At 43.6% G+C, this 27,200-nt stretch overlaps 1 protein-coding gene across 4 annotated transcripts in view; it reads left to right on the top strand.

Moving 5' to 3' along the window:
- ARL15 (ADP ribosylation factor like GTPase 15) overlaps window positions 1-27,200 on the top strand; it is a 302,186-nt gene that overhangs the window by 118,016 nt on the left and 156,970 nt on the right. For all 4 annotated transcript variants that reach the window (XM_040421236.1, XM_040421235.1, XM_040421237.1 and 1 more), the window contains one exon: window positions 25,692-25,900. In XM_040421236.1, the coding sequence (XP_040277170.1) occupies window positions 25,692-25,900 (209 nt within the window). The remainder of the gene's footprint in view (window positions 1-25,691; window positions 25,901-27,200) is intronic.

Below are 27,200 nucleotides of genomic sequence, written 5' to 3'. Positions count from 1 at the left end.
TAAGGAGGCAGCAGAACTCCAATAAAGTGCTGTGACTTCTTCCTAGACCACGGAATCTCATTCATCAGTCACATAGGCTGTTTTCAGCTCCGTCCCATTCAAGAGGATGGGCCTGAGGTGCAATACCAAGAGCAGCCACTATACAATCTATGGCGCGTTGCTTAGTAAGGCTACTTTCACACTAGCGTTCGGGTGTCCGCTCGTGCGCTCCGTTTGAAGGGGCTCACGAGCGGCCCCGAACGCATCCGTCTGGCCCTAATGCATTCTCAGTGGAGGCGGATCCACTGAGAATGCATCCGCCTGCCAGAGCTCAGACTCCGCTCCGCTCAGTGAGCGGACACCTGAACGCTGCTTGCAGCGTTCGGGTGTCCGCCTGGCCGTGCGGAGGCGAGCGGATCCGTCCAGACTTATAATGGAAGTCAATGGGGATGGATCCGCTTGAAGATGACACTATATGGCTCAATCTTCAAGCGGATCCGTTCCCCATTGACTTTCAATGTAAAGTCTGAACGGATCCGCTCAGGCTACTTTCACACTTAGAAAATTTTCTAAGTTATAATGCAGACGGATCCGTTCTGAACGGATGCGAACGTCTGCATTATCGGAGCGGATCCGTCTGATGAAACATCAGACGGATCCGCTCCGAACGCAAGTGTGAAAGTAGCCTAAGCTGCGAGGAGGGCACCCGAGCGTTGGGGCCTCTTCAAACTGTTGATCGGCAGGAAAGCCAGAAGTCAGACCCCCACCGATCATATATTAATGACCTATCCTGAGGATAAGCCATCTATATCAAAATCCCAGAAAAAAAAGACTTTAAATGTTGATTGATTTGCTGTTTTACGGTTTTATTTTTGTCTGTGTATTTTCTTTTTTGTCTGTTAATAGTTCATTCTGCAAGTGATGAAACCCTTTCTAGTGTGAGCGGAGTAGTTCTGACGCATGCAGTTGTGTTTATGAGCTGGGATTAACATCTTTTTCATGCCAAATATCTTGAAGACACAAGTTTTTTTGGTATTTTTTTTTCAATAATTTGTGACTTCAACAGGAAATACGCAACAAAGGCGAAATAGAAAACAGACTCGACATATAAAGTGTGTTGTAGAAGGCTGTTCACTGACCAAACGCCCACTATGGTTTTCCTTCTGAAACACAGAAAACACAAGCAAAGGTCTTCTCTTCTGCCCAGATTTCCCTACTGTCACCAACTGTTTCCTAAACACCTTAAAGGCAATTCCTCGTAGTTAGGGCCCATTCACACGACCACATCCGTTCCACAATTGCGGACACATTCATTTCAATGGGGCCACAAAAAATGGTATCCGCACTTCTGTTCTTTGGCCCTGCAAAAAAGGAAAAACATGTCCTATAATGACCCCTCCCCCCCTCATTACCTGGACCCCCGAGGGGTCCAGTGCTGAAAAGGGGTTAATGAAGTATTTTTTTTTTTAGAACACATTTATCTTTTGGCGATTCTTCCTCCTCCTTCTCGGATTATCCTTATTAGCCCTCATGCACACGACCGTAAGTGTTTTGCGGTCTGCAAATTGCAGACCTGCAAAAAGAGATCGTGGCTCCTGCAGAAATATCCTGTCCTTGTCTGCAAAATGGACAAGAATAGGACGTGTTCTATTTTTTGGCGGGGCCGTGGAAGAGAACGGGTGTGCTGTCTGCATCTTTTGGAGCCCCATTGAGATGAATGGGTCCACATCTACTCCCCCAAAAACGTGGATCAGATACGAACCAAAACTTTGGCTGTTTGCATGAGCCCTAAGATCGAGTTCACACTTCAGTTATTTCCATCCGTTATTGTGAGCTAAAACCGGTTGAGGGTCAAAAACACAGAACAGGCTTCACTACGGGTTTTGGCTCACAATTACTGATGGAAATCATTCACCACATAACTGCAGCTATTAAATGATTGCGAAGAGAGTTGTACACGAGCACAGTCATCAAACCATTCTCCATCTGGATAAATCCCCCTCAACAGGTGATACTGGGGTCACGGGATCCCTGCTGTGGAGATAGATGCAGGTCCTAGAAGTGGAACATCTGAATCTATCAAACATATATAGCATACGTGGATATGTTCTAAGGGGCGTATTTATTAACACCAATGTTTTAGATGCCGGTCTTAATAAACTCCTAAGCTGGCAGTGTTTCCGCCAAAGTTATGAAGAGGCGCCGGCTCTACATAACTTTGGCGGATCCTTTGCCAGTTCTCAATGTAAGACAGCTTTCTTGCTGTCTTACATCTAGACCTTTTTCCAGGTGTAGAAAATGGTAAATGATACTGCCATGTTGGCCCATCACCTTCTCCCCTCAGGCCATGCCCACTTTTTTTTTTACTCCTGGTGTGAGTGTGGAAAAGTCACAGATGTTGGCACAATTAGCTGTTGTGCCACAATCTGTGCCTGAAATACTCCTAATATAGGCGCATTTTACAGGGCTCCAGATGGGTACCAAAATGGTCGCCAATGCAACTTAGAATTTACAAATGGCGACAAGACTTTTTAGTCTTGTCGCCATTTGCGACTAGACCCGCCACCGCAGCTCTGCAGTTAAATACAGCAGCGGGGCACAGGAGATGATAGTTCTCTTCCCCGCCGCCGATGTTCTTCTCAGCAGCGCAGTGGAGGAGTCTCTCCCTCCCCCCTGTGCTGCCGCCGCCAATAAGAAGAGAGACGGGAGGAGGAGGGGAGGGTCTGTGGCCACTGCGCCACCAATGAAGATAACTGACCTGTTAATACAAATACAGGAGGCGGGTGCCGGAATCAAATAGCCGGCACCCTGCCTCTGACAGGGAGCTGTGATCAGCGGCAGTTAACCCCTCAGGTGCAGTACCTGAGTGGTTAACTGCAGCGGATCGCAGCTCCCTGTCATAGAGGTCGAGTGCCGGCTATTTGATTCCGGCACCCGCCTCCTGTATTTGTATTAACAGGTCAGTTATCTTCATTGGTGGCGCAGTGCGCCCCCCCAACACCCCAGTATAATAAACATTGGTTGCGCAGTGCGCTCCCCACCCCCTCAACACCACAACACCCCAGTATAATAAACATTGGTGAAAAACACAGTGCAACGAACAGCACTCTGCAAACCAAATACAGTGCAAAAGTATATTACATTGCAGATGCTATGCTAATAACTTAGAGATGCTTAGGAAATACATTTTGTACAAAATCATTTGAGCCCGTCTGCCGCACGCTAAGGCGATCTCTATAAGACGGGTCCTAACACTAAAGCTCACCTGTTGGGTGCCATGACAGCGACCATGAGATCCAGGAAGTGCAGGTCCCACATGCATGCTGGGCCCCTTTTGGTTTATATCTGTGTGGTGCCAAAATGGCCTTCATTGAATCCAGGGACTACAAATACCAGCATGCATGCTGAGCAGACTATGTACTCATGCTAATTAAAAATCGGCCTGTGAGGCAGAAGAGGGGCTAAAGGAGTGCACGACCATAGGAGTCAGCCACCACTCCTATATATAATACTACAAACACAAAGGGGGGGGAGGGGTCAGCACATCCCAATGCGCAGGTGCACGTTGCTGGTATTTGTAGTCCCTGGATTCAATGAAGGCCATTTTTCCACCACACAGATATAAACCAAAAGGGGCCTAGCATGCATGTGGGACCTGCACTTCCTGGATCTCATGGTCGCTGTCATGGCACCCAACAGGTGAGCTTTAGTGTTAGGACCCGTCTTATAGAGATCGCCTTAGCGTGCGGCAGACGGGCTCAAATGATTTTGCAATGTAATATACTTTTGTACTCTATTTGGTTTGCAGAGTGCTGTTGCACTATGTGTTTTTCAGATATATATTTGCAGCCACAAGCAACGTGCACCTGCGCATTGGGATGTGCTGACCCCTCCCCCCCTTTGTGTTTGCAGTATAATAAACATTGGTGGCGCAGTGCACCCCCCCCCCAACACCCAAGTATAATAAACATTGGTGGTGCAGTGCGCCCCCCCAACCCCCAGTATAATAAACATTGGTGGCGTAGTGCGCCCCCCCTCAACACCCCAGTATAATAAACATTGGTAGCGCAGTGCGCGCCCCCCCAACACCCCAGTATAATAAACCTTGGTGGCGCAGTGCGCCCCCCAACACCCCAGTATAATAAACATTGGTAGCGCAGTGCGCCCCCCCCACTACCAACACCCCAGTATAATAAACATTGGTGGCGCAGTGCGCCCCCCCAACACCCCAGTATAATGAACATTGGTGGCACAGTGCCAATGAGGGATAAAAAAATGAACTCCCCTCCTCCAATTGATCGCGTAGCTGCCGGTCTCCTGTTCTTTCTTCAGGACCTGTCAAAGGACATGTGGTGACGTCACTGAGCTCATCACATGGTCCATTACCATGGTGATGGATCATGTGATGAGCACAGTGATGTCACCACAGGTCCTTTGACAGGTCCTGAGGAAAGAACAGGAGATCGGCAGCTACGCGATCAATTGGAGGAGGTGAGTTAATTTTTTTTTATTTTTAACTCTCAATTGACCTTCTACTAAGCATTCTGTATTAAAAAATGCTATTATTTTCCCTTATAACCATGTTATAAGGGAAAGTCACACAATGATTAGACTTTCATCCTAGCAACCATGCGTGAAAATCGCACCGCATCCGCACTTGCTTGCAAGTGATGCGTGAAAATAACCGCTCATGTGCACAGCCCCATAGAATGAATGGGTCCGGATTCAGTGCGGGTGCAATGCGTTCACCTCATGCATTGCACCCGCACAGAAATCTCGCCCATGTGAAAGGGGCCTAAGGGTGAATAGGACAAGGGTTCCAGCCCCTAAGGGGGCTAATAGTAAGTAAAATAAAAAATAAAAAAAACACTAAGGCTACTTTCACACTTGCGGCAATGTGATCCGACGGGCAGTTCCGTCGTCAGAACTGCCTGCCGGATCCGCTGATCTGGATGTGACTGAAAGCATTTGTGAGACGCATCCGGATGCGGATCCATCTCATAAATGCATTGCAAGAACTAATCCATCTCTCCGCTTGTCATGCGGACAGACGGATCAGTCTTGTATCTTTTTACACATTTTTACCGGTCTGCACATGCGCAGACCGGAAGGACGGATCCGGTATTTTGAATGACTGATCTGGCACTAATACATTCTTTTGGGGAAAAATGCCGGATCCGGCATTCAGACAAGGCTTCAGTTTTTTTTCGCCGAAGATAAAACCGTAGCATGCTATGGTTTTATCTTTTGCCTGATCAGTCAAAATGACTGAACTGAAGACTTCCTGATGCATCCTGAACGGATTACTCTCCATTCAGAATGCATGGGGATATGCCTGATCAGTTATTTTCCGGTATTGAGCCCCTGTGACGGAACTCTATGCCGGAAATGAAAAACGCTAATGTGAAAGTACCCTAAAATATTAAGTATAAATCCCCCCTTTCCCAATTTTACATATAAAATATATAAACAATAAATAAATAAACATATTACATAGCGCTTCGTCCGAAAAGTCCAAACTATTAAATTATTTAAAAATATCTTCTATGCGGTGAGCGCCGTGACAGAAATAAATAAAAACCATTCGATTCGCCATTTTTTAGTCACCTTGTCACCCAAAAAAATAGGATAGGACTGTTCTATTATGGGCAGAACGTTTCATAAAATGCAAAATGCACGCAGCTTTTTTTGTGTTGTGTGTTTTTTTTTTTTTTTTTTGGTTTGGTATTGAGTTGGGTGTGGTATTGAGTATCGCAATACTTTTTTATGGTGACCAAAACGAATCAAAATTTTGGTATCGAAACAACCCTACGCCGATCTGATCGGCGCAGCGTTGTCACGATACCGAAATTTCGATTCGGTTTCGATTTGGCGACAAAAAATTGAATTTGGCTCCTAAATTTTTCAGTTCAGGAGCCAATGGCTACTAGGTATATTTTTTTAGTCTGGAGCACTGTTTCAGCTTAATAAATTACACCCTAAATGTCTAAAGTGAGACTATATTAGGCTGTGTTTTCTGAATTTTTTGGGATACTATCCAAGTGTTGGATTGTACATAGACTTGCTAATAACATCCAACCATTATCTTTATGATTGCTGTTCCTTCCCCTACGTACAGGCAGGAGTATCAATAGAGAGTTGTCCAGATGAAGTGATCTCCTTTATTCCATTAGTAAATGTAATTAAATATTGCCCAAAGATATTTTTGAATTAAAAAATATCAACTGGAGGAAAAAAAAATATCTTTCACAGACTTACAAAGCTTAACTTTTATGAAGAACGCGCTCTGACAGCTGTATTTATCACTGGTAACAGTATGTATAACTCTATACGCAGACAGAGTTGAATTTGCGCTCTGATTAATGGTTTCCCTTTTTGACTTTCGGTATTTATGTTGTTTTTATTTGACCTTTTGTGTAATTGTGCGGTAACATGGACCATCTGCATGACACGGATATATTATGATTTTTAATTCTTTGTGTATTTGGGAGTTTGTAAAGCACTCATGTAGGTGAGTGCTGGGAGGGAGTGAACGCTCTGCGGACGGTGGGTGCAGTGACTACTCTTAACCCCCAACTCCAAAACAGATTCCCCAACAGTGAAATAAATGGTGACACACGTGGGAATGGAGAATGCTGTGTATTTTATGTGCATATTTGTTATACATACCTTTCTGTTTGTTTGGCGTATTTCAAGACACTGCTCGCTTCATATGGTGGTTTCTTTAACATGGTTATATGCTAATAAGATCAAATGTATTATTGTGGACTGACATTGCCTTGAAAAAGTATTTATGCCCCTTGAACTTTTCAAAAAACAAAAATTCACTTTACACCCACAAACTTAAATGTATTTTTTTGGGAGTTTGTGGTAGACCAACACGAAGTAGCAAGCCCTATAAGACGCACTACCCCCTGCATCCTTCAAGAAAAACATGATTTTCATGCAGGACAATGCTCCATCACACGCGTCCAAGTACTCCACAGCGTGGCTGGCAAGAAAGGGTATAAAAGAAGAAAATCTAATGACATGGCCTCCTTGTTCACCTGATCTGAACCCCATTGAGAACCTGTGGTCCATCATCAAATGTGAGATTTACAAGGAGGGAAAACAGTACACCTCTCTGAACAGTGTCTGGGAGGCTGTGGTTGCTGCTGCACGCAATGTTGATGGTGAACAGATCAAAACACTGACAGAATCCATGGATGGCAGGCTTTTGAGTGTCCTTGCAAAGAAAGGTGGCTATATTGGTCACTGATTTGTTTTTGTTTTGTTTTTGAATGTCAGAAATGTATATTTGTGAATGTTGAGATGTTATATTGGTTTCACTGGTAAAAATAAATAATTGAAATGGGTATATATTTGTTTTTTGTTAAGTTGCCTAATAATTATGCACAGTAATAGTCACCTGCACACACAGGTATCCCCCTAAAATAGCTAAAACTAAAAACAAACTAAAAACTACTTCCAAAAATATTCAGCTTTGATATTAATGAGTTTTTTGGGTTCATTGCGAACATGGTTGTTGTTCAATAATAAAATTAATACTCAAAAATACAACTTGCCTAATAATTCTGCACTCCCTGTACTCACCGCGTCCTGGTCTTCCTCGGTAGCTAGCAGTGCACATGGTGAGGACATTGGCACTACGTGTGTCACGGCCATGGCTATGACCGTGACTCCTGAACCGCATGCGGTTGTCAGCGGTTTAGTTTGGTTGTCAATCACAGGTGAGGGCTGTGGTATTTGCCTCACCTGTGGTTGCCGCTGGCAACAGTATGTATGTGGCAGCATAGCAGTCTGAGCTGTGCCATTGCAGCTTGCTATGTTGTGCATGCGGTTTCGTGTGATGTGTGTATGTGTGCACTTGGTTTTATGTTATTGTGTGCACGTCCCCTTTAAGTGGTGTTTTCCCTTCCCTGGTGTTGGAAGGGTTAACCTCCTTCCTAGTGTGTGTGTGCACTGGGTGTGTCTGACTGTGGGTGTGGCTACTTGGCCCTATAAAGCCTCAGTGGAAGGCAGTAGTCAGAGGGTGCTTCAGCCATGCTGCTGGAGACATCCTCCTGCTGGTTTCCATCCTTCCAGTAAGGGCCACCCTTCCGGTCATAAAAATCCTAATCCCTGATGTTTAGTTTATGTCCTATGCTTTTGGTTGTTATTGCAGCTATGAATGTCCTGGTTCCTCTGTGTTCTTATGTGTGTGCTGTTTGTCTAATGTTTGTGTGGACAGCGTTCCTGAGCACAGGTTCCAGTCAGCAAGGCTGTGGCAGGTTAGTGTGGAACAGTTAGGTTCACCTGTCATATTCATAGGCTGTTCTTGTTCCCCTTCTCTCTGCTGCTTGGCCAGTGAGACCCCTGTTCCTCCGTGCCTAGGAGGAATAGGTAGTCTTACCCTCCTCCTAGTTCAGAGCCGTCCTGAGGGCTTCCAGGGACTATTAGGTTCCAGTGTATGAGTCCTCGCACCATCAGGGTCGGCTCATGTGGACAGGAGACGGGGTCAGTGCTAGGGACGCAATAGGAGGTGACCTGCTCCCTAATGCTGTTGCCCTGGTCGAGTAGCGACCGGACATTTCTGAGCATCGCACGGCTGAGGGTTTTCCCCATCCTCAGCCGTGACAACGTGACCTCATGCTGTACGCGTCTGGCCATGGCACGGCAGGAAGATCGAGAAAGGCGTGGATGTCAGGAGTGGCGTCAGGAGCAGGAGAGTCAAGTTCATTTTTTATGTTTTTTCTAATGTCTCCCCTGAGCCTGGGGGTCTGATCTGAGCTCTTCTTGGGGGGTTATTCACATTGAGGCTGTGATCTGAGGTCTGCTTGGGAGTCATTCACATTAAGGTTCTGAGCTGAGGCCTGATTAACCTTGGGGGTCTGATTGGGGCTCTGACCTGAGGTCAGATGAAAAATATATATTTTTTCTTATTTTTTTTCCTCCTCTAAAGCCTAGGTGAGTCTTGTGGGGTGAAAAATATGGTATGTGTGAAGTGAAAAGAAAATTATGCATGTTTTTCAAAATGTTTAATAAATAAAAATATGAAAAGTGTGGTGTGCATTTGTATTCAGCCCCCTGTACTCTGATACCCCTAAATAAAATCCAGTGTGACTAATTGCTTTCAGAATTCACTTAATTAGTAAACAAAGGAACACACCAGGCAGGTCAGGGATAAAGTTGTGGAGAAGTATAAAGCAGGGTTAGGTTATAAATAAATAAATAAAAATAACAATCCGTGAACATATCACAGAACACATATCACATCATCTGAAAACGTATGGCACAACTTCAAACCTACCAAGACATGGCATCCATCTAAACTGACAGCCCAGGCAAGGAGAGCACTAATTAGAGAAGCAGCCAAGAGGACCATGGTCACTCTGGAGGAGCTACAGAGATCCACAGCTCAGGTGGGAGAATCTGTCCACAGGACAACTATTAATCGTGTACTCCACAAATTTTGGCCTTTAAGTGGCAAGAAGAAAGCTACTTTTGAAAGCAAGGCATAAGACGTCCCGTTCAGTTTCCCACAAGCCATGTAGGGGACACACGGATCACGGACGCGGATGACAAACGGTGCATTAGCCGAGTTTTCAACGGACCCATTGAAAATCAATGGGTCCGCAGAAAATCACGAAAAACGGAACAACGGACACGGAATAAAACAACGGTCGTGTGCATGAGGCCTAAGCTTGAGGTATTTTGCAAAGAAGAATGGGTAGAAATTTCATCCTCTAGATGTGCAAAGCTGGTAGAGACATACCCCAAAAGACTTGTAGCTCTAATTGCAGTAAAAGGTGGTCCTACAAAGTATTGGACTTTGGTCCTACAATGCACTTTCAAGAATTTTATTTATAAAAATTTTGAAAACCATTTTCTTTTCACTTCACACATACTTGCTATTTTGTGTTGGTCTATCAAATAAAATCCCAATAAAATACATTTAAGTTTGTGGGTGTAATGTGGAAAAGTTCAAGGAATGAATACTTTTTAAAGACACTGTATGATGTATTATTGTTGTTGCTATATCTTTATATATGTTACAACATAATGTAAAATGGCTGAAAAAGGTTATAGCTAACCAGTGTCTCTCCCAGTTCTCAAAGTACAGCATCAGTTATATACCAAATTGTTGCATTTATCAAAAACACTAAATTCTATGGGAATGGGGAGCATTAGCTATCCTGACATCACGTCTCTTATTAAACACCACAAAAGGCTCTGGAAACAGGACACTCTTTATGATCGTTGTAGAGGAGAGTTTGGCAAAGACCATTGACAGCAGCAGCAGACAGGAAGAGAGAAGGGAGACAACACGTGAGCCCTGCGTTTGCCGTCTCCTCATACAGCTGATCGGCGGGGGTGCCTGGTGCCGGACCCCTGCCAATCTGATATTGATGACCTATCCTGAGGATAGGTCATCAATAGTAAAAGCCTGGACCACCCCTTTAACTCCTTAAGGACTCAGCCCTATTTCACCTTAAAGACCCGGCCATTTTTTGCAAATCTGACCAGTGTCACTTTAAGGCCTCTTTCACACGGGCGTTGCGGGAACATGCGCGATTCTTCCGTGCGAGTGCAAAATATTGTAATGCATTTTGCACTCGCGTGAGAAAATTATTGGTACCCAAACCCGAACTTCTTCACAGCAGTTCGGGCTTGGGATCGGTGTTCTGTAGATTGTATTATTTTCCCTTATAACATGGTTATAAGGGAAAATAATAGCATTCTGAATACAGAATGCATAGTAAAATAGCGCTGGAGGGGTTAAAAAAAAAATAAATAAAAATATTTAACTCCCCTTAATCCACTTGCTTACGCAGCCCGGCATCTCTTCTGACTTCTTCTTAGCTGTGTGCAGGAAAAGGACCTGTGGTGACGTCACTCCGGTCATCACATGGTCCGTCACTTTTGCCATGGTGATGGATCATGTGATGACCGGAGTGACGTCACCACAGGTTCTTTTCCTGCACACGGCTAAGAAGAAGACAGAAGAGATGCCGGGCTGCGCGAGCAAGTGGATTAAGGTGAGTTAAAAAAAAAATTTAACCCCTCCAGCGCTATTTTACTATGCATTCTGTATTCAGAATGCTATTATTTTCCCTTATAACCATGTTATAAGGGAAAATAATAATGATCGGGTCTCCATCCCGATCGTCTCCTAGCAACCGTGCGTGAAAATCGCACTGCATCCGCACTTGCTTGCGATTTTCATGCAGCCCCATTCACTTCTATGGGGCATGCGTTGCGTGAAAAACGCAGAAAATAGAGCTTGCTGCGATTTTTACGCAACGCACAAGTGATGAGTGAAAATTACCGCTCATGTGAACAGCCCCATAGAAATGAATGGGTCGGGATTCAGTGCGGGTGCAATGCGTTCACCTCACGCATTGCACCCGCGCGGAAAACTCGCCCGTGTGAAAGAGGCCTAAGTGGTGACAACTTTAAAACGCTTTGACTTATCCAGGCCATTCTGAGATTGTTTTTTCGTCACATATTGTACTTCATGACACTGGTAAAATGAAGTTAAAAAAAAATAAATTATTATTTATAAAAAAATACCAAATTTACAAAAAATTTGTAAAAAATTGCAAATTTCAATTTCTCTACTTCTATAATGCATAGTAATACCTCCAAAAATAGTTATTACTTTACATTCCCCATATGTCTACTTCATGTTTGGATCATTTGGGGAATGATATTTTATCTTTTGGGGATGTTACAAGCCTTAGAAGTTTAGAAGCAAATCTTGAAATTTTCAAAAAACCAATTTTTGGGGACCAGTTCAGGTCTGAAGTCAATTTGCGAGGGTTACATAATAGAAACCACCCAAAAATGACCCCATCTAAGAAACAACACCCCTCAAGGTATTCAAAACTGATTTTACAAACTGTTAACCCTTTAGGTGTTCCACAAGAATTAATGGAAAATAGAGATACAATTTCAAAATGTCACTTTTCCATTTTAATAATTTTTTTCCAGTTACAAAGCAAGGGTTAACAGCCAAACCAAACTCAATATTTATGGCCCAGATTCTGTAGTTTACAGAAACACTCCATATGTGGTCGTAAACCGCTGTACGGGCACACGGCAGGGCGCAGAAGGAAAGGAATGCCATACGGTTTTTGGAAGGCAGATTTTGCTGGACTGGTTTTTTTGACACCATGTCCCATTTGAAGCCCCCCTGATGCACCCCTAGAGTAGAAACTCAAAAAAAGTGGCCCCATTTTAGAAACTACGGGATAGGGTGGCAGTATTGTTGGTACTATTTTAGGGTACATATGATTTTTGGTTGCTCTATATTACACTTTTTGTGAGGCAAGATAACAAGAAATAGCTGTTTTGGCACCGTTTTTATTTTCTATTTACAACATTCATCTGACAGGTTAGATCATGTGATATTTTTATAGACCAGGTTGTCACGGATGCGGTGATACCTAATATGTATACTTTTTTTTTTATTTATGTAAGTTTTACACAATGATTTCTTTTTTTGAAGCAAAAAAAATCATGTTTTAGTGTTTCCACAGTCTGAAAGCCATAATTTTTTCAGTTTTTGGGCGATTACCTTGGGTAGGGTATGATTTTTGCAGGATGAGATGACAGGGCTGGATCTCACAGGCTCGTCACCAGAAGGCAGCGCGATGCCTTCCTTAGGCATTGTGCTGCCTTCCATGCCATCGGGTCCCCCCTACAGCCGTATGGGGACCCGATGGCGCTGCCACACGCTGCCGCAAACCGCAGGTCTGAATTGACCTGCGGTTTGCGGCGATCGCCGCCGGTATGTCATGGGTCATTGGTCCTTATGGACTCTGGAAACATGCCGTACCGGTACGTCCTAAGTCCTTAAGGGGTTAATTAAAGGGATTTGTCTCAATTCAGCAAGTGGCATTTATAATGTAGACAAAGTTAATACAAGACACTTACTAATGTATTGATTGTCCATATTGCCTCCTTTGCTGGCTTGAATAATTTTTCCATCACATTATACACTGCTTGTATCCAAGATTTACGGCCACCACAACAGTGCGGATACGAGGTGGCCAGGAAAGGGTCTACTGAGCGTGCATGCCTATGATCACAGACTGTCATCACACCCAGGGTTCTGGCCACCAGTGAGGTCAGTCTTTTTTCCTATGCTGTGCAAGCACGGCCACTGCTGCTGGATTGCAGGGTGTTCATAACCCTTAGAAACGGGCAGTGTAATATGGACAATCCAGTGCAATATGGACAATCGCAATACATTAATAAGTGCCTTGTATTAACTTTCTCTACATGATTAATGCCATTTGCTGAAGAGAGGCAACCCCTTTTAATTTGGGGTACAGTATTTATTTTAAAGGGGTTGTTTCATGAGGACAGCCTCTATAAGGCTACTTTCACACTAGCGTTGTTTGAATCCGGCGTTCAATTCCGTCAACGGAACTGCCCGCCGGATCCGGAAAAACATGTGAAAACTGATTTACATTTGAATCCTGATCAGGATTTTGTATACGATAAAAAAATGCATTGGAAAAACGGATCTGCCATTTATGGAACTTTAACTTTTTTTTCAAATTTTTCGGGTTTAACATGCAAAAGCCGGATCCGTTTTAACGGAAGCACACGGCGCCGGATCCGGCGTTCATGCAAGTCAATGGGAAAAAGGCCGGAATCCGGCGTTCAGTCAAAGTGTCGGATTTTTGGCCGGAGATAAAAATACAACATGCTACGGTTTTCTGAAAAGCCTGATCAGTCAAAAAGACTGAACTGAAGACATCCTGATGCATCCTGAACGGATTTCTCTCCAGAATAAAACTGATCAGTTCTTTTCCGGATTTGAGCACCTAGGACGGAACTCAGCGCCGGAAAAGAAAAACGCAAGTGTGAAAGTAGCCTTAGAGCAGTTGGGCCTCATTCAGGAGCCCCCTGCTTGGCACACCCCTTGAATAACAACAGAAAGCTACTCGGAAAGATTGGTTGGACTAATGTAAGCACTGCCAATAATTGGGCAATCTTTATAGGTTTGGGGGAGCTCCCGGGGTGGGACTTGGAAGCCTCGAATTTACCATCTGAAAAGTTGTCTCTGAGACGACCCCTTTGAACCTTGCAATTTTTTTTCAATCTCTCATTTTTTGTGTGGTCATCTTGAGCCATTGTATAGAAGTCCCAAAAATAATGAAGGGAATATGAAAATCGTTACCTAATAGTGTTAATGGGCACTGTTCTAAAACCATCATGCTTGAAATGAGTTTCTCTCTGCAGCCCATTGCACAACCGCATTGATAGAGCGCCCTGTATTTCTGTGTATTGATTTATACTCTCTCTGTTCACCAACCTGTATGGTCAGGGGTTATTGGGGTATTTTTTTGATTATTCTTGTTTTTATGACTGAGTATATACTGTAGGAGAATTCTACACCTACTCTTATGAGGATAAGGGCTCATTCAGACGGCCATATGTTTTTTGCTGTCCTCAAAAATGCGGATGCATTTTTTTTTTGCGGACAGTCCAGCATGTCCGCAAAGAAATGCATTGCGTTCAATGGGGCCATGCCCTGAGTTTCACTGACAAGTATAGGACATGTTTTATTAGTTTTGTGGGGCTGTGGAACGAAGGAAAAGATGCAGACAGCACACCTTTGGAGCCCACTTGAAGTGAATGGGTCCATATCTAATCCGCAAAATTGCGGATCAGATGCAGAAGGCAACATATGGCCGTCTGAATGAGCCCTTAAGTACAAAGTAGATCCAGCACCATGGTAAAATAAAACTTGTTTTTATTAAATTATTAAAGCCAGCAAAAATGTAATCCACGGTACAGGAAAAAGATAGACACTTTTCTGATGCATTTCTGGCCCATACAGGCCTTTAACCGTTTCTATGATTGAGTTTTATTTTTATCACGGTGCTGGTTACTTGTTTGTACCATACGGATTGGGCTGTCCGGATTCCGTGAGCTGATTCACACATTTTACCCTTCCAATAACATGTTTCCCTCCTATCAGGAGTAAACAGGCAATGAATTACCCATCTATATCGGAGCTCTTATCATTTGTGCTGACTGCTACAGTAGGACAACATTTATTTCAGTTTCAGTTTCATAGTAATATCGAAATGCTAAAGAAAAACAGCCAAAAAAAATACGGAGTTGAAAAATAGAAATCATTTTTTTAAAGGGGTCTTCCCACAAAACCTATTCTGCAGTTTTCAGACCAGCACCTGGATCTGAATACTTTTTGTAATTGCATGTAAATAAAATATATCTGTATAGCGCCACCTGCTGTTTGCTTTTTTTAATTCATTTGATTTGCTCACTGAGATGGCCAGAAATTTTCATTTTCGTCCCCTCAGCTGTCTCCTGAGCTGTAATGCTGGAGAACACGGAAAAGCACATCCCATAAAAAACAAAAGCAGAGCAGTGATTGGGGAGATCTCTGGATCCATGTGAGGTACACGGCTGGTTCTAGCTCTCTTAGAAAGAGGTTGCAATGTACACTTCTCAAAAAAATAAAGGGAACACTTAAACAACACAATGTAACTCCAAGTCAATCACACTTCTGTGAAATCAAACTGTCCACTTAGGAAGCAACACTGAGTGACAATCAATTTCACATGCTGTTGTGCAAATGGGATAGACAACAGGTGGAAATTATAGGCAATTAGCAAGATACCCCCAATAAAGGAGTGGTTCTGCAGGTGGTGACAACAGACTACTTCTCAGTTCCTATGCTTCCTGGCTGATGTTTTGGTCACTTTTGAATGCTGGCGGTGCTTTCACTCTAGTGGTAGCATGAGACGGTGTCTACAACCCACACAAGTGGCTCAGGTAGTGCAGCTTATCCAGGATGGCACATCAATGCGAGCTGTGGCAAGAAGGTTTGCTGTGTCTGTCAGCGTAGTGTCCAGAGCATGGAGGCGCTACCAGGAGACAGGCCAGTACATCAGGAGACGTGTAGGAGGGCAACAACCCAGCAGCAGGACCGCTACCTCCGCCTTTGTGCAAGGAGGAACAGGAGGAGCACTGCCAGAGCCCTGCAAAATGACCTCCAGCAGGCCACAAATGTGCATGTGTCTGCTCAAACAGTCAGAAACAGACTCCATGAGGGTGATATGAGGGCCCGACGTCCACAGGTGGGGGTTGTGCTTACAGCCCAACACCGTGCAGGACGTTTGGCATTTGCCAGAGAACACCAGGATTGGCGCCCTGTGCTCTTCACAGATGAAAGCAGGTTCACACTGAGCACATGTGACAGACGTGACAGAGTCTGGAGACGCCGTGGAGAACGTTCTGCTGCCTGCAACATCCTCCAGCATGACCGGTTTGGCATTGGGTCAGTAATGGTGTGGGGTGGCATTTCTTTGGAGGGCCGCACAGCCCTCCATGTGCTCGCCAGAGGTAGCCTGACTGCCATTAGGTACCGAGATGAGATCCTCAGACCCCTTGTGAGACCATATGCTGGTGCGGTTGGCCCTGGGTTCCTCCTAATGCAAGACAATGCTAGACCTCATGTGGCTGGAGTGTGTCAGCAGTTCCTGCAAGACGAAGGCATTGATGCTATGGACTGGCCCGCCCGTTCCCCAGACCTGAATCCAATTGAGCACATCTGGGACATCATGTCTCGCTCTATCCACCAACGTCACGTTGCACCACAGACTGTCCAGGAGTTGGCAGATGCTTTAGTCCAGGTCTGGGAGGAGATCCCTCAGGAGACCATCCGCCACCTCATCAGGAGCATGCACAGGCGTTGTAGGCAGGTCATACAGGCACGTGGAGGCCACACACACTACTGAGCCTCATTTTGACTTGTTTTAAGGACATTACATCAAAGTTGGATCAGCCTGTAGTGTGTTTTTCCACTTTAATTTTGAGTGTGACTGCAAATCCAGACCTACATGGGTTGAAAAATTAGATTTCCATTTTTAAATTTTTTATTTTTTTTGTCAGCACATTCAACTAAGTATTTCAGAAGAATATTTTAATTAATTCAGATCTAGGATGTGTTATTTTTGTGTTCCCTTTATTTTTTTGAGCAGTGTACTATATGATGTTGGATTTTCATTTTTTAAAATTGGGGGATAACCCCTTTAAGTAAACTAAATAGACAGCAGGTAGGTACCAATATAAACAATTAAGAGGCCTCAAAGTACAAGCTCCGCAGCCCTTTCAAACAACTGATGGTTGGCCGTACCGCGAGTCCAACCCCCATTGATCTGATATTGAGGGCTATACAGAGGGAAAGTTGTACTGTGCATTTTACATGGCTGTTAGAAGATTTTGCATGGTATGTATTACACTAGAGCAGGCATGGCCAACTTGCGGCTCTCCAGCTGTTGTGTAAAACTACAACTCCCACCTCGCCCTGCTGTAGGCTGATAGCTGTAGGCAGTCTGGGCATGCCATCCCTGCACTAGGGTGTTTCTCTGCTGTTGTTATTTTTTTATATAAATCTCCCTCTTGGGCAAAGTTAAGAAAAAGCTGGATATCCAAATGATGTAAAATACTTATTCCAGGATGGACTTCCTGCTGACTCCATGATCAGCTGAGGATCTAGAAGTCTTTTGAACATCTGCTTTTTGTCATTGGGTACGTTTTGTCCACTTTGGAGAAGGTGAAAGATTTTATGTACGTGGCTATGGACCTAATGGGTGATTTATACTGGAACGGTTTGTATTATTTTCTGTGTTCATGGCTATAAATCCCTTTTCCTGTTTCCTTGTATCTGAAATATTGAATTGTGTATTGTGCAAGATGCATGCTAGAGAGGGGTGGAACGTCTTACCGCACACTGGTGTGGAGGATGAAAGGAATCTTGATTCTATATTCTCCTCTCTTGGTGAGACTTGTATGTATATCATATTGGGATTAGCTAATCAATGGACGTCCTTCGAGTCTGATCTGTCTTTGGGTTTCACGGACCCACTTGCTCGATTGGCCTGCATAGTGTACTTTATATTCGCCCCTCCTCTCAGTATATAGAAGTATTTTATTGTGTTCATTTCTATTTCCATCTTTACAACCTTTTTTCCAGTTTTATGTATTTTGAGGGTATTGCTACATCAATGGCATAGTAAGTGAAACAAGAGCCCTCCAATTGGATCTCTTAAGTTATTAGTGTCAAACTCTGCATTCCTGCTTCCTTTGCTATGCCCCCCGTAAAAAAAACTAAATGTAAAATGCAAGACCATGCTTCAACGCTGCAGTTTTAGACAGGACATTGAAGCAAGTTGTGCAGTAATTTCAAACCAATCCATGCAGCTATGTACATTTAATTTCCGTCATTTTGTGTGTGTTTGTAACAGAATCAGGTCAACATCCATTCCTCGTATTGATTTTAATATTGGCTCTAAATGTGTGATTGGATTCCCAGCTGATCATCAGAATGCGGGGCCACTACTGCCCTATAAGGGTTAGTTCAGACGCACATGGACGCAGTCATAAATATGGCCGTATTTCAGTTCAGTGCGATAGAGAGGGAGGTCAAGAGAGAGAGAGAGGTCGATACAAAAAAGTAAAAATTGGTCCTACCCCTTGAACCACCCAAAAATGACCTGGAAAACTCACAAAACACTCACTTTGGAGTTTGTGGCCCAATTCATGGGATTGTGCTGGCAAAATTGTAACTGTTGGCATGTATGTTTTGATAGTCAGACCTCTGTAACCCAGGCACCTCCAGCGCTCCTGACCACCCACTGCTAAAGGAGCATCAGGACTGTAGTTTGTCACAGCAATATAGGGGTTAAAAGACTAGACCCCAAGCGGTAGTGATGTCATTTTTTAAGAGAAGTCTTCTATAAACAGCCATTAATTCATCTGTATGTGCACGTGTAAATAGGGACGGTTAAGTTATTTTATGAGACATAAACAGATATTGTTACCAGGCCGGGCCGCGAGCACATATATTAATCACACTGACGTATTCACCCATGCTATTTATTTTTATATTTACCCATTAACAGGAAACCAATGATTAATTTTAGCAAATAGGTTCCCAGTATGGAAATCCTGAGTACCTATGGTTACATATTGGTATAGAACTATAGATTAACTAAAGTCACGTGCAATATTACTTCACTATTATATGGATTGCAGATCTGAGGAAAAGGACACCTATAAAGAGTGTGGATTAAAAAAAAATCACAACTAAACAATATTTACTCTAAGACCATAAAAGGTTTGTCCAGGATTAACCACTTCACATCCGGGCCTTTTGCCCCCTTCCTGACCAGGCCTAATTTTGCAAATCTGACACATCTCACTTTATTTGGTAACTTTTGAACGCTTTTACTTATCCAAGTCATTCAGAGATTGTTTTCTCGTGACACATTGTACTTTATGATAGTCATAAATTTGAGTCAATATATTTCACCTTTTATTTATGAAAAAATCCCAAATTTACCAAAAATTTTGAAAAATTAGCAATTTTAAAAAAATTGCAATTTCTCTGCTTTTAAAACAAAGTGATTCCTCAAAAAATAGTTATTACTTAACATTCCCCATATGTCTACTTTATGTTGGCATAATTTTGGAAATGTCATTTTATTTTTTTAGGACGTTAGAAGGCTTAGAATTTTAGAAGCAATTCTTGAAATTTTTAAGAAAATTTCCAAAACCCACTTTTTAAGGACCAATTCAGGTCTGAAGTCACTTTGTGGGGCTTATATAGTGGATACCCCCATAAATGACCCTATTACTTAAAACTGATTTTACTAACTTTGTTAACCCTTTAGGCGTTGCACAAGAATTAAGGGAAAATGGAGATTACATTTTTAAATTTCACTTTTTTGGCAGATTTTCCATTTTAACAAATTTTTTTATTTATTACCCTGATTCTGCGGTTTACAGAAACACCTGTATGGTGTATGGGCACACGGCAAGGCGCAGAAGAAAAGGAGCGCCACATGGTTTTTGGAAGGCAAATTTTGCTGAACTCATGCACCCTTACAGTAGAAACTCCCAAAAAGTGACCCCATTTTGGAAACTAGGGGATAAGGTTCCAATTTTATTGGTACTATTTTTGGGTACATATGATTTTTTGACCATTCATTATAACACTTTATGGGGCTAGGTGACCAAAAAATTGGTTGTTTTAGCACAGTATTTATTTTTTTATTTTTATAGTGTTCACCTGAGGGGTTAGGTCACGTGATCTTTTTATAGAGCTGCTTGTTACGGACACGGCGATACCGAATATGTATACTTTTTTAAAAATTTTATTTCACTAACACTAATAGCATTTTTTGAAACAAAAAAATGATGTTTTAATGTGTCCATGTTCTGAGAGCTATAGTTTTTATTTATTTTTTGAGCTTTTTTCTTATGTAGGGGCTCATTTTTTTGCGGAATGAGGTGACTGTTTTATTGGTACCATTTTGTGGGACATACACCTTTTTGATCACTTGGTGTTGCACTTTTTGTGATGTAAGGTGACAAAAATGGCTTTTTTTTGCGTTTTTTTTTGTTTTATTTTTTTATTCCTTACTTGGGGAATTTTTTTTATTTTTATTTTACAATTTTCGTCCCCCATAAGGTCGGACCCCCACCGATCCCCTATACAGTAGTTAGGTAAAAGTTCTTGTTACCAGAATACCCCTGTAAGGTTGAAATTCTAATCCTGCATTGGCGCGGTTGCCTAGTTCTCTAGTTTACATTAGACAACCTAATTTCATATACCCTATTAGTGAGTTTTAAATTAATGGGGGACAGTCCTCTGTTCAGGAACCTTGTCTCTTGGCCGGAGTGGAGAGCAGTTGCAAGGAGCGTTTCTTGCTCTGGAGGACCTGTCCTGCATTATGCAGGCAACCCATTGATGTGAATGAAAACTGTGCAGTGTTTCTTTTCTCCAGTGGTGGCGCTGCAGGGACATTGAACACTTACTGACAGGTTTCTCCACAGATTACAGCGGATTGCTGGGGGTCCAAGCAGGGGACTGTTATGTCATCAGCATATTGTCTAGTGACTTTTCTAAGTAGATGTTGTCCAAAGGGAGTGTTTAAATCAAGTTTTATGTATAACATAATGTTTTTTTGAATTGTTGGTGTTTTTATTTATTTTTCATGTTTCTTCGGTGGCATATTCTAGAGATTTATTTCAGATAGGTTCAGGTCCCATCTCTGGGACCCGCACTTATCTCCAGAATGTGCCCCCGAAAGTAAAGACGAGCACACCGCACATGCATGGGGTGCTCTCCATTCATGAGAGTTCCAAAAATAGCTGATCAAATGTGCTCAGCTATTTTCAAAAACGAATCAAGCAAGCACAACCACCGCTACATTCAGATCTATGGGACTTCCGGGGTCCTGTTCTGGAAATAGATGTGGGCCCCACCATCCTAGCGATATGCTTCCAATGTCTCAGATGAGACAGTCCTCAAGGCTTCCAGTCTTGACCCATAGACACAATGGACAGGAGTGGACCCCATTGACTTCTATGGGAGAGTTTTATAGTCGCACTCTCTGACCTGTGCAGGGGGCAGGAGGGAGTAGATAAGCTGTGAGATCACTTATCGTTAATGGTGGAGCCTGTGTTATCTATATAGAAGTGAATAGTCATTCTAATCCTTGCTGTCATGATAAAGCGATAGCTACTGAATAGTTACCTGCTCAAAACAGTCTCAACATATTTTTAAATTCACCTAAAATTGTGATTTCCACAATTGGAAAGGGGATCCTGTGCTGAATGGAGCAGCAGTCAGCTCAATGGGACTGGCTAAGATAGCTGATCACTGTATTCTGCTATCTGCATCTGTCCCATACCATGAATGGAGAGGCAGTGCACATGCTCGACCCCTGCTCCCTTCAAACAGGGGACATGGGACCTCTTGTGATAGGTCAGATCCGAATGGTGGAGGCCACCAGGGATTCAACACTGTGGATAGATTCCACTCTACACGGAGTGGTGGCTTGCCCAGATAACTAATATACTAGACTGAAGACGTACATGAAACCCAAAATAAACTAAGTACTGAACATATCAGATTTTTAGGAGAAGCTGTGATCCAAACACGAGGCGCGTTCATACAGCAAATAGTTATTTTACAGCCATCAGTTTGGCTGTGCTCCAAGTAGATAGTAATGTCAGTTCTCCGTTTCATTCCCCCCCAATGTATTGTGAATCACCTGCGGACTTCAGTTTATTGTCTGGACAGTGTCCAAGTAATGGCGTCACACCACACACGGAGGATATTGTTCTCCTATAGAGGTAGCGTGTGATACATGATGAGTAAGGTGCTTTGTGTACTTCTCTCCGGGACTTCAAGGAGGTTCTACATTTTATCCAGTATATATAATAAAGCTGTTTAGTCATAAAATAAAGACGTCACTATGTCCTGTAATACAAACCCTTTTTCTTTTGTGCTTTGGTTTTTGGCCTGCGGCGTTAGCGATGGATGCTGTAATCTTGATTGCCATGACTATGTCCAGGGACATCTGTTGCTGTAAGGCTCCGTTCACACGCTAAGTATTTGATGAGGATTTCTGTTAGGATTCAGGTCAGAAATACTCGTCAATTCTGCTAACGTTCCACAGCCGGTCCATGTGAGTGGGGCTTTTGTAACCCTGTTCACATACTTAGGGCTCATTCAGTCGACCGCGTGCTGTCCACAAAAATGCAGATCCATTATTTATTTTTTTGGGAATAGATGCAGACCCATTCACTTCTATGGGGCCCTTTTTCTTCGTTTCTATGGCTCCACAAAACAAATAAAATGTGTTCTATACTTATTCGTGAAAATCAGGACGTGGCCCCATTGATGTCTATGGGTTGGCAAAAATGCGGAATGCAATCCGTTGTTTTGCGGACATGCTGAACTGTCCGTAAAAACACTGATCCACATTTTTGCGGACAGCATACAGCCGTCTGAATGAGCTCTAATTCTCATGCATTAAGCTCCAAATTATTCACACATGGGTTAGCCCTATCAAATAGGGCTAATCCCCTTGCAGATCCACGACGCATCAAACTGCCCGTCCGTGGCAGAATTATCAGTGTCAGATTTCTGCCACAGATCTTAAAGGGGTTGTCTCAATTCAACAAGTAGCATTTATCATGTGGACAAAGTTAATACAAGGCACTTACTAATGTATTGTGATTGTCCATATTGCCTCCTTTGCTGGCTGGAATCATTTTTCCATCACATTATACACTGCTCGTTTCCATGGTTACGACCATCCTGCAATCCATCAGTGGTGGCCGTGCTTGCACACTATAGGAAAAAGCATCAGCCTCTCTGGTGGCCGGGACCATGGGAGTGCACATAGGCTAGTGCTTTTTCTAGGGTTGTTGCGGGTATCGAAATATCGATTCCCAATCGATACTTTTGTCCCGGTATCAATACAGCCTAGCATCACAGAACATGAGTGCGCTGCTGTCAGCGCGTACTGTGTTCTCCTCAGCAGCACAGGGGAGAAGGAGTCACTCTCTCCCTCCCCCTGTGCCGCTGCTGCCAATAAGAGAGGGAGGCGGAGGAGGGATGGACGCACTGCACCACCAATGAAAGTTAACGTTTTAATTCAAATACAGGTGCTGGCAGCAGAATCGCATAGCCGCGATCAGCGGCAGTTAATCCCTCAGGTGCGGCACCTAAGGGGTTAACTGCCGCTGATCGCAGCTCCCAGCTATGTGATTCTGCTGCCGGCACCCGCCTCCTGTATTAAAGGTTAATTATCATTGGTGGCGCAGTGCACCCGCCCCCCCCCCCCCCTCCCAGTATTAAAATCATTGGTGGCAGTGGCCACAGGGTTCCCTCCCCTCCTCCTCCTTGGTGGCAGTGGCAGATTCTGATAGGAGCCCCAGCAGTGTAATCCTGGGGCTCCGATCGGTTACCATGGCAGCCAGGAGGTTCCTGAAGCCCTGGCTGCCATAGTCAGCTCCCTGCTGCTGTGTGCACTATGCACAGGGCAGCGGGGAGAGTGTGAAGTCCTATTCACCCTTAAAGAGGTCTATTACGGTGAATAGGACAAGGGGTTAAAAGATCCCAGGTTCTAGCCCCTTTCCCAATTTTACATATAAAATATATAAACAGTAAATAAATAAACGTATTGCCACGTCCGAAAAGTCCAAACTATTAAAATATGAAAAAAATCTCCTATGCGGTGAATGCCGGATCAGAAGAAATATTTTTTTTTTAACTGTGCGATTCGCAATTTTTTTAAATGCTGAGTGCACGCGGCTTTTTTGGTGTTTTATTTATCTCGCATGGTATCGAGTATCGCAATACTTTTTTATGGTATCGAAATCGAATCAAAATGTTTGTATCGCAACAACCCTAGCTTTCTCCTATATTGTGCAAGCACGACCACCGCTGAAGGATTGCAGGGTGGTCTGTAACCATAGAAACGAGCATATATAATGCGATGAAAAAATGAATCCAGCCAGCAAAGGAGGCAATATGGACAATCGCAATACATTAGTAAGTGCCTTGTATTAACTTTCTCTATATGATAAATGCCACTTACTGAAGTGAGACAACCCCTTTAAAGTGTCACATTTGCCAAGTACTGGGAATTATACATTTGGCTGAGAGTGGCTACAAAGAGTGGACTCCGCCGGGGGACATGGCATTGCTTTAGGGCCCCTTCACATATGTCTGGTGTTCGTGGTTGATTTCCTGTCCGGCAGGAAATGCCGCAGGTGAACTGAAGCCAGAACTGATCCCATAGCTTTTCTTTGGGATCATTCTCATTTATCCTGTGCATCAGTTATGATGCCTGGTGTCAAATAGCGCTAGACAGAGAAATGCTGCATGCACAGTTTTTCTGTCCAGCGCGATCAGTGTATGGACAGCGGATCAGTGCAGTATGCGTATATCAATTGTCTGGCTCCCGCCATAAATCAACTGTCCCGGCACAACTGATATATATGAAGCAGGCCTCACATAGACACTCAATTAGTTTTAATGGACATTGTGTCATTCTTCCCTTTCCCTGTGGTGGCGCTGCCTCACAGATCACAGCTGGTTTTCTTCAGGACATCCAACTAGGTTTATCATCTACAGGAGACGTATATATGTATTATTTATTATTTTACGCACTCATATAGCCGTACTATGCTTTACAGACATTAGCATTAGGCTGCGCCCAGTGGGGCTCACAATCTAAGCTCCCTATCAGTATCTCTTTGGAGTGTGGGAAGGAACCGGAGAACCCGCAGGAAACCCACGCAAACACGGGGAGAACATACAAACTCCATGCAGATGTTGTCCTTCATTGGATTTGGCTGCAAGGCACCAGTACCATTTCTTCACTTGTCCACTGAGGCCAGTGATTGGCTGCAGTGATCACATAGGGTAGTTGGAAACGTCATTGCTGCAGAAAAAGACTGGTGAGTAAGGCGCCTTTACCACATTGTAACACTACATTTTTGTGGGTCTCTGAAAACCTCTTTAGCAGCTATTTAATAATAAAAAAAAAGGCATGTCTGAAATCAACCCCTTTAATATGGCATTGATCATCTGATCGCCACTGGTCTCGCCCCCATCAGACAGCTGATTTCTCTGGGGGAAGCTGCCAGGCCTGTGGTATTACATGGCGGCCATTGATAAATGGATAGCTTGAATCCACCAGAGCGATAGCTGGTAGTGACAGGGATTTCTCGCTAATGGATTGGGATTTTCTTCGAGACAACCGCTTTAATACACTCCGCTGTACCGGCATACTAACTACTGTCATTTACATCCTTCAGTTTTGTTAGCCTTTTATATTGCTTCATATTTTATAGGATGTTTTTGTTTTTTTGTTATACAGGAGCAGCAAATATCCGAAAATACTGGAGTCGTTATTACCAGGGATCTCAAGGGGTAATATTCGTCCTTGATAGTGCCTCATCTGAAGAAGACTTAGAAACTGCCAGGAATGAGCTCCATTCCGCCCTGCAGCATCCACAGCTATGCACTTTACCTTTTTTAATACTGGCCAATCACCAAGACAAGCCGGCGGCTCGCTGCATCCAAGAGGTAGGTCTTACCATCAACTATGTGGAATATGCATCAGCATTTGGTGAGTAATAATAAGTGGTATAAACCAGTGTTCCTCAACTCCACTCCTCAGGGACCACCTGCTGGTCACATGTTCAGGATTTCCTTTGAGCAGGTGATAACCTTCGTGTCAATGCATCCGGACCACAGGTATTCATTCTGTGGGATCCTCTCAAATCATGGCAGACAGGTGGGCCCTGAGGACTGGAGTCGAGAAACTCTGGTCTAAAGTAGATTCCCGGAGTCCTGCTTAAAGTTGGGGGTTGAGAATTTGCCCCGTTCTTATACTTATTTCGATTGACCTCTTTACATTGTCTTTTTTTATTTTTTTATTTTTCTAAAATGGTCATAGAAATAATATCCTAATAGACCATGACTCTGAATGGAATTGGGAGGGCCTTGTAGAATGGAGAGCGTCTTTGTGAAGCACATGAACCGTTCGGTGCTGGAGTGTTGCAGTAGTGCAGTAGATTTCTAACTTATCCAAGTGAGAAAACCTCAAACCAGTATAAACCCCACCACGGAACTCTTTCCTGCTCTGCAAAATGTTGTCAGAACAGATCATCAGACCATCGGTGGACTGTCATTCAAAAACGTGGCCACGTAATGTGTCGTGGGTAGTGTTGAGCGAACTTCTGTCTAAAGTTCGGCTTCCGGTTAGCGGAGAATCCCGATATGGATTCCGAATTCCGTTGTGGTCCGTGGTAGCGGAATCAATAATGGCCGATTATTGATTCCGCTACCACGGACCACAACGGAATTCGGAATCCATATCGGGATCCTCCGCTAACCGGAAGCCGAACTTTAGACGCCGAACTTAAAACAGAAGTTCGCTCAACACTAGTCGTGGGTAAGGACAACACGTTTAGCATTGAGCTAAAAATCATGGTTGATCGAAGGTTGTAAGGAAAGGTACCCAGCCCCTTACATCAACATGCCCCCTAACCTAATGCTGGTGGTGCGCATGACCCATTCATCAGACTGAAAAATTAATTAATGCCCCCAAAGTGAATTCAGACATCAGTTTACAGGTGCACTTACCTGCACAAGCTGGAGGAGGAGGAGGAGAGGACACGGGCTGAAGGGGAGGATGAAGTGCACTGAATAGCATCGGTGCCACCAGAATTCAGCCTGTGGAATTCAAGGGATCCTGCACCGTGACCCCATGTTCTGTTGAACCCAGTTTGGAATGTTTTATGAGAATATGAGGTTACGAGCACAGCCATTTTGCCTAATGCAGTGTAAACAGGTCCCGTAGTAACAGTCGGCTAATAATATA

The sequence above is a fragment of the Bufo bufo genome, chromosome 2 (genome assembly GCF_905171765.1).
Source record: "Bufo bufo chromosome 2, aBufBuf1.1, whole genome shotgun sequence".
Lineage (NCBI taxonomy): Eukaryota > Metazoa > Chordata > Amphibia > Anura > Bufonidae > Bufo > Bufo bufo.
Note: the sequence above shows the minus strand (reverse complement) of the source record. Positions and strands in the feature narration are given on the sequence as shown.